This window comes from Pterocles gutturalis, unplaced genomic scaffold (genome assembly GCF_000699245.1).
Source record: "Pterocles gutturalis isolate BGI_N339 unplaced genomic scaffold, ASM69924v1 scaffold48212, whole genome shotgun sequence".
Lineage (NCBI taxonomy): Eukaryota > Metazoa > Chordata > Aves > Pterocliformes > Pteroclidae > Pterocles > Pterocles gutturalis.
In genome coordinates this window covers 6,759-15,130 of record NW_010111987.1, presented here as the reverse complement: position 1 = coordinate 15,130, position 8,372 = coordinate 6,759, and the positions used below count along the sequence as shown (strand labels likewise).

Here is an 8,372-nt window from a genome sequence, read left to right as displayed (position 1 = left end):
AGCGAAAACTGGAGCGCTCGGCGCGGGATTGCTCCGGGCGACAGCCTGCGCGCCGCAAATGTGACGATGCTTGTATGCTACAGATACATAAGTATGTTTAATTCATATTTACTTCTGAAATATCAATGAGATTGATCAAAGCACCCGCACCATTACCTGCCTATCCGCGGAAGCTAACAGGTTGGCTTTCAGAGCCAGCCCCAAGCCCGCTGCGGGCACAGTGTGATGGGTTTCAGGGCACAGATGTGTGCCATCCAGCCAAGCACCGGCAGCACTGCACGTAGAACACACTCAGTATTGGTGAGATCATGTGTAAGCACGATGAGATTATATATAAGCATATACGTAAAGGACTGTGTGCAGGGCACCTCATTTTTCCTTCTGAAGGAAGAAGGGAAAATGACCCAGGATGCCCTACACAAATGGAAAATCTGAGTGAGGGACATTTTACTTTGTTTCCCCTCCTTAAGCCTCCGTAGAGAGGTTTTACTAATATTGCATTTAGTACTTGGCATAGGATAGTGTTAATTATTTTAAGACTATTCTTAGGTTTGTGAAACTAAACACTTGCATACTCTTTCAGTATAGATTGGATCTTGTGGTAAAACTGCAGTAATTAGAGTTGTGTCAAGCAGTGCCAATTTATACGTAATTCATCAAAACTACCTAAGTTGTTATAGGCACAGTTCCATATGCAGCTCAGGCAATGGCTGGGCTTTAATCATCACTGGAACCTGGTCTTCTTGTTCTATCCTGGAAGAGGGACAAGTAGCTTTTCCCAAAAAGTTAGAGCTCCATGAAGGTCATTTCATAAAAGTAGATCTCAGCTCTGAGGGTGCTGTGTTGGTTATAAGGATGACATAACAGTGAGGGTAATGGTGTGGTGATACCTCTCTGGCATTTCCTTCACTCTCCATGTCAACCGTGCAGCTGTTTTCTATGAAAACAGTGCTAGACAGAGGATGTCAGTACAGATTAGGAGACTGAGGGTATATGCAAACTATTAAGTTATATTCTCAATTTGCATGCAGATATGAAGCACTACCAGGTGAGTTTATGATGCAGTAATTGCCTGTTTCTGAAGATTGTAAAATTGGCTAGCAGCATGAAAAAGGACATTTGACTAACTCCAGAAAAGGCACTACATATTTTAATCTTAAAATTTTCTGTTATTTTTGCCCTTGCTTTTTTTTTAAAGGAGAAAATCAACCCTTTTCAAATTTGCAGCATGAGTCACTTTCTTTAGAAAGTGGGGCTTTATGCATTACAAAGGCAAGTCTAACTCCTTTCCTTGCCTGTTCCCATAGTAACTCTTCCAGCTGATGCCCCTGTGAAGACTGTGTTCCAAGTAACACCAAAGCCTTCAAATGCTGAACTACTCTGCAGTAATGAAGAATATTTTAAAAGTTTGTGAAACTGTTGAAAACACAGAAAAGTACTAACACTTGCAAAATGTGAAGCCTCACAAGACTTCCTTTTATTCAAGGGTGATTTGATGTTAGTACATAGCTGTTACAAGAGTTAGCTGTGATGATACCGCACCGCTGTGGCGGCTGTGAACATCACTCAGCCTCTTTGTAAAGGGGACAGAATGCGAGGGTGACCTTGCAGGATTTTTGCAGGCAGCAATGTTGCTGTAGAAACAATGGCAGACTATTCAGTGCTCAACACGGATGTCTCGGACATCTCACAAACAGCAACAGCAGGAGAATGGCCTGTAACGTATTCTAGTTTTCATTTGTTCAGCGTCAGGCTAGGGAAAACCATCTTGGCAAGCCAGAGTACTCTCATGAAAGAAAAGAACACTGAGAAGCAACAATCCATGTAGTGTGAAGAGAAATTAAAAAGATAAGTAGTGAAATTTCCTTATTTTCACCAATCCTTAAGCAGCTTTCTGAAACTGAAGTTCAACATTGGAACAGTGCTGCTGTGTTTAAAAAAAAATAATTTAAAAAATCTGGTATTTAATTGCAGCTTTTACTAAACTTTTTAAAATTCCCTATTCTTCTGTCATCTGTTCCACTGGTACACCTACCACTTTCTTTCCGCAACACAAAGTAGATTGGTTGTTTTCATATTTAGTCTGTAGCACTGTTCAAGTAAAATGTAAATAAGTCCTGAACAAAGAAATGTTAACTCTCCTCTCCTCCAGAATTAAATAGAATGTAATGTTAGTTCTGTCAATTTTGCTGGAAAGACTCACTGCAATTTAGAGTAGCAGCACTGAGAACTGTCATAGGATGTTCTATTCCCCCTATTAGTAAAGTCGATTACTCACTTTTCTCTACATCCTTGATTTCTGAAGCCCCACAGAACAATTATCGTCCTTTCTGCAACATAATGCCACTGTTGTCTCAGCTCCTTGCATTATACCTCTATCCAGGGATAACCAGAAAGAACAAGAGGCAGTGGTTTTCATTTCTTAAAAATTAGATAATGCAGTATCACATGAAGAATCACAGGCCAAATGTTGATGGAAGGAGAACAGTGTTCAATTTGATCTTGAAATCTGCTTATTGGCAGCACAAATAAGTGGGAATAACTATTTTTTAACCTCATCTCTTGTAGTGGCTGGTAACTAGCACCATTTTCCACTTGGCTCTCTAGCTGCAAGGAATGGCTATGGAAGATCCTGACAAGAAGACTGAAGTAGTGCTGCTGGCCTGTGGGTCCTTCAATCCCATTACCAACATGCATCTAAGGCTCTTTGAGCTGGCTAAAGACTACTTCCATGAAACAGGTAGGATGGTAATTTATATAATTCAAAACAGCTCTGATAACTAGACACTTAAGGTGAATGTTTTGTGTATATGAATGCCTGCTTGACAGTGACAGACATTTTTGGAAATACTAATTAGATATGGGACCTGGTATGCATGTATGTATCGTACAAAATCACGTAGGCCACATACAGGAGAGAACAGTCTTATATGCAGGAGAGAACAATCTTATATGTGTGGCTTATTGCTAATTTTAATGAGCTAAAGCATAAATTATACAGTTTTTCTTTATAGAAATATATCTTTCTAATATATCTAAATCTTTGATTGTGCTGCCTTGCACAATGGCAGAAGTATACAGTACTTTTCCACTGGGCTGGCTATCAGAGCTGGCGTTGGTGTTCTTAGGGATTGCAGTGAATAGTGGTTACGTGGTAGTTTAACTACAATACAGTGGAAGTAACATCTGCTCAACCACTTTTCATGTTCTTCTGTGATGTGTTTTTTCCACAGGAAAATACAAAGTAATCAAAGGAATAATTTCACCAGTAGGGGATGCATATAAGAAGAAAGGTCTGATCAGTGCGAATCACCGAGTAGCTATGGCAAAACTGGCTACAAAAAACTCAGATTGGGTGGAAGTTGATGATTGGGAAAGCAGCCAGAGTGAGTGGTTGGAAACACTAAAAGTTTTAAGGTATTCTTCAGCCAAACCCAAAAAAGTCTCAAGAACCTATAGAGGGATAAGGAATGGTGTTAGCTCCAACAAGTTAGAATAATAATGGGCTAACCCCAAATCCCATGAATAGACTCAGTGAAGTCAGAAGTACTAATTATATGAGCATTGTAAATGAGAGATTGCACCATTAGTCCTAAACATACAAAAAATAAGCCTGTGAACTATTTCTAAGCTGTATTGTTTCTGAGGTTTTATTCAAATTTTGTGCTGAGAAAGTCTTCATGAGGAAGGACAAGAGACTAGAATAGGGCAGACACATGCTACACGAGCTTCCCTCATTTGATTCCAATTGTGCTATGCTGCTCATTTGTGTATTTAAAGGATGGCATGAGAATGGTCTGAAAGAGTATATTTTTTAAAGTTTTTTACTCTTTCAGTCATTGCTACTTCACTGAAGTTATTCTTTTTTAAAACAAATTTTTATTAAAAAAGAAACAAACCAACCTTGTAGTTGTTGCTTTGAAATCTTTGCGCTTTCACCGTCTTATGACCCACCTCTCAGACATCCCTGTTCCAGCAGAACAGTTCTTGGATGGATTCTCTCTGAAAATACTGCAGAAGGAAGTGGTGAAAAGATTATTTCGTAGGTTATACTCTTCTCTATATTCTCCCACATCTTTATAATACCTAAAATTAATCTGTTTTGCAGGTACAATCATCAAAAGCTTTTATCTCCTGAACCCACTAATAGTCTGCAGAATGCTATACCTTTAACAAAGCCGGGACGGAAGAGGAAACAGGAACCAAACAGGCATGACCCCATTAAAAAGAAAAATCAGAGTACAGATATAAAAAGTTAAGTCTGTTTGCAAATTAAATGTGTAACAATACTTGCTATTTCAAGGGAATTGCGCTGATGAGTAACTTTTTTTAATGCTTGTTCTTGGTTCTGATTTCACTGATTAAGTTTATTCCTTTAGATCCCACAGCATAAAGCAGTAGGGTTTGTAACAAAGACAACTGTAAGGGTAAAGTATATAGGACATGAAAAATGCTCAAGATAATAGAAATTTGAACTGAAAAAGGTCTGAGCTATCCATGTTACCTGCAGAACTTTGCTAAACTGTAGTTACAGCTGAGACTTCTGGATCATATTATAAGTTGCTGAAGAAAGAAGGGACAGGATTAAGTCCTGAAATTCAAAATGTATCTGGGTACAGGATCATTTAAAATTGTAATTTAATACTTCATACAACAGACGTAGCTTGGCTTTGTAATATTAGGTAGCATTTATTTTGCTTACTGCTTTTAGATCTTAATTTTAGTACTCTCCAATAACCTTTTTTTCAGAAAAATCCTGTATCGAGGCTGCTAACTATAAATTATATACTCTGAATCTTTTTTTTTTTTAATTTCATCCCATTGTCCCATATCAACCAAAGCTACAGAGAGGTAGCCTAGAAATGAAATGTCCCCATCAATGTTAGCTAAAATCTGGTGGTGTAAACCAAACCCTGTTTCTCACTTATTTTTCTTTTTAAGGTGTCACACAGGTTAAACTGCTTTGTGGAAGTGACATGCTGGAATCTTTTGGGATCCCCAATCTGTGGAAGGTGGAGGACATCACTGAAATTTTGGAAAATCATGGCCTTGTATGCATCAGTAGGCCTGGACACAACGTTCAGAAATTCATCTATGAATCTGATCTTTTGTGGAGACATAAGAATAACATTCACCTTGTGGAAGAATGGATCACAAATGACATTTCCTCCACCAAGATTAGGAGAGCGCTGCGGAGGGGCCAGAGCATTCGTTACCTAGTACCTGATGAAGTTCAAGCATACATAGAAAAAAATGATCTGTATAGTCCAGAGAGTGAAGACAGGAATGCTGGGGTTGTCTTGGCTCCCTTACAGAAATACGCGAGTGATTCCAAGAACTAACAGGCACCATACAACTAACTTACTTTCTGCTGTGAAAAAAGCTACAGTTCAGTACAGGAAAATGTGTTTTTTGGGGATTGAGTTTTTGTTTGGGTTTTTTTTAAGTAAATAGTGGGCTAGTTCTGTGGCTTTAGTACATATGTAGTTGCTGTTGAGGTTTGGTGCACTCAATAATTGGACCTACACAATGTTTTTAAAATCCAGGAATAAGATTTTCACATTTAAACATTTTATCACAGTGCAGTGAACTAAGTATAAGAATTCACACTTGCATATGAGAATTACAAATTAACAAACAAAACTAATGAAAATGTTCTTAGTTTTAACAGGGACTGCTCTGACTGTTATTTATAAAATACACAAATATTTTTAATAACTTAGGGTGTCTTTAAAAAAAGTCATTTAATTTCAAAATGTACCTCTTACTGATAGTAAATCTATAGAACTCATTTTTTAAAAAATTGCCAACATGTGGTGCACCTCAAAGAAATTATTTAGCTCTATCCTGGAAGGGAAAAATTTACTCCTGGCTGTAGTGGTGCTAGATATACCGTGCTTTGAGCTGCCTGCCTTTCAAATATGTGGTCTGTTTATCTGCTGTCATGCCATTTGCTCCAAAAAATGCCTTTGTGCTTTACTTTTCCACTCGTGTTTCCAGAGCTGTACATTAACCTCAGCACTGTTTCTCCTGGAAGGACAGCCCTACTTCAGAAACTGGCTTGTAGCCATTGATTTAATGGATAGAAATTAATAATAGTATCATTGCACTGATTCTCAGACAGTTGTCCCTTTATTTCAAATAATAACTGAACTTTTGCTTTTGAGCCAAATGTATATAACCAGAATTGTTTTCTGTAGCTGGAGTTGAGAAGAAATAGTAGGATATTAAGACTGTACATAAGTGAAATGTTTTTCTTTGCTAGAAATCCGGTTTTGAATCTAATGGTATATTGTCTGTATTACGTGATTATAGAGGCACTGTGAATGTCATGGTGATAGAATTCTACCTCCCTTTATTTGCCGTCATCCCATTTTTGTTTGGATCATGTGCCTTATTAAAAATGTCTAAGGTTCCAAGACACTAGCTAATGGATCCACAGCTTTTTCATACGACCTCTGTAAGATGACTGTTCACGTTTTTCAGATCAACAAATCCAGCAGAATGTGAGACTCGGGGCAGGAAACCTAGATGCTGTTGGGCAAGGCAGGAACATGGTCCAGGATCTTAATAGTGACGACCCGTCATCCTCCTTCCCTGGATCCCCAAAGAGCTGAGGCAGAGCTGTAGGATTCCCTAGGAGTTTAGGGTGAGTCTGGAAGCTAGAAGCCAAACACAGAACATCACGGGTGGCCCTAGGACCTGCAAGGCTCATATAAAAGCTAGCAGGGGAGTCAAGACAATATCAGGAAAACCTGTAACTCACAGTGGAACAAGCATCAGCCCTGCAAACTTGGAGCCCCGCATGAAATTCTGCAGTTACCATACACTAGAACATCTATGTTTCGCCAGCTTCAGCCTGTAAAGGTGGCTGTCCACAGAGAATCTACAAGGAGATTAGTGTAATAGAATGAAGGCAGGGTTTTTTCTTGGTGATTCCTGCATTGAATGTGCTCTGCCTGCCATTTTTCCCCTAGAGCTCAGGCAAGCTTACCCTGTTCTTTGATAATGTGGCTGGCTTCATTTACAACTGTTATAAATTGTTAAATTATGCCCCCCATGACACCTTAGCAATCAAGCTGCCATAACTGATGGAAGATAACGGTAATATTGATGGCATATGGGAAAGGACAAGATCTACCTTCCTCTTTTGCTCACTGTATGACTGACAAGAGTAGAGAGCAAAAAAGATTTATTTTCAGCATTCAAGTCAGACAGTGTGCTTCTGAATAAACAGAGCATATCTTTCTAATGGGAAGGCACCCTATTTATGTGGTCATTTTTCACAGTAAAACTGCACTTTAAGTTTATTCTTCTAAATAATGATGCTGGTGTATGGTGGTGCACTTTGTGTAATTCTAGAGAAAATGCAAATTCAATAGGATGTTTTATAAAGCTTTGGTCTTCAAACAGTTCTGTTTCACTGGGTTTTAATGTAGTTATGTGTGATGTGTCTTTCAATAAAATAAATTGCATGTAACATGCTGATTTTAGTCATCCTGTTATTAACCAAATCTGATGTCTGCTGAGTGCATGATTTTTAAGCAGGTAGAATGATGTCGGTGCAGTTTTGTCTATACAAAACAGAACATTGTTAAAAAATTACACTGACTGCTGAATATGGATCTTTTATTTTCCTAGTGGGATCCAGAAACCTGCCTGCTACAACACTAGAAGTAACCACACACTGGCAATGTACTGTTCCAATCGGTTATAAATATCAGCATCACAGTCAGTGATGTGGCATATTCAAAAATGTTAGACAGGTATATCTTTCAAGAGCAGACAAGAAAAGATATAAAGGAAAACCTGTATATTTGAAAATGTAAGGTTTGTGAGTAATGCAGTTCACTGAACTTCTTTATAAAAAGAGTTCTAATGCATTCACAGATGTTCTACAAGCAAAAATTAGGCTTTTTTTTTTTTTTTTAATCACTGCATTGGGTTCTGCTCTATTAAGAGAACATATCTCCCTTATACCACATGTGTAATTCAGACTCAACATTTATTTTATAAATGCAACAGCAGCAGGAACCACTTTACTTCTGTAATGAGGCCACATCCTTCATTAAATGTGTTATATGCTCAATGCTGCATAGCAGATAAGATGGAAATGGAAAAAAAAATATTTCTGTAAAAAGAAAATTGGGAATTTGTAAGGCAGAAAGAAATGAACTATCATAGGATGTGGCCATGTAGCCAGGGCACTTGGCAGTTCTTCCAAAAAGTTCCAAAGGCAATTCTTTGTCTAAGCCTTGAAATAGTAACCCAAATACCCTTTATAAGTCTTAGTTTGAGATTAAGTACTGATTTACAGGAAGAAGCACCCCATCCCAGATAATCTGTGTAATCTTAATTTTCAACTAAAATGT

At 38.1% G+C, this 8,372-nt stretch overlaps 1 protein-coding gene across 1 annotated transcript; it reads left to right on the top strand.

Annotated features, from left to right (window-relative positions):
* The first annotated feature begins 2,616 nt into the window (after positions 1–2,616).
* Positions 2,617–5,342, top strand: NMNAT1 (nicotinamide nucleotide adenylyltransferase 1). The gene is made up of 4 exons (XM_010073885.1): positions 2,617–2,740; positions 3,234–3,417; positions 4,109–4,254; positions 4,942–5,342. The coding sequence occupies exons 1-4, from the start codon at positions 2,617–2,619 to the stop codon at positions 5,340–5,342; spliced, it is 855 nt and encodes a 284-aa protein (XP_010072187.1).
* The last annotated feature ends 3,030 nt before the right edge of the window (positions 5,343–8,372 follow it).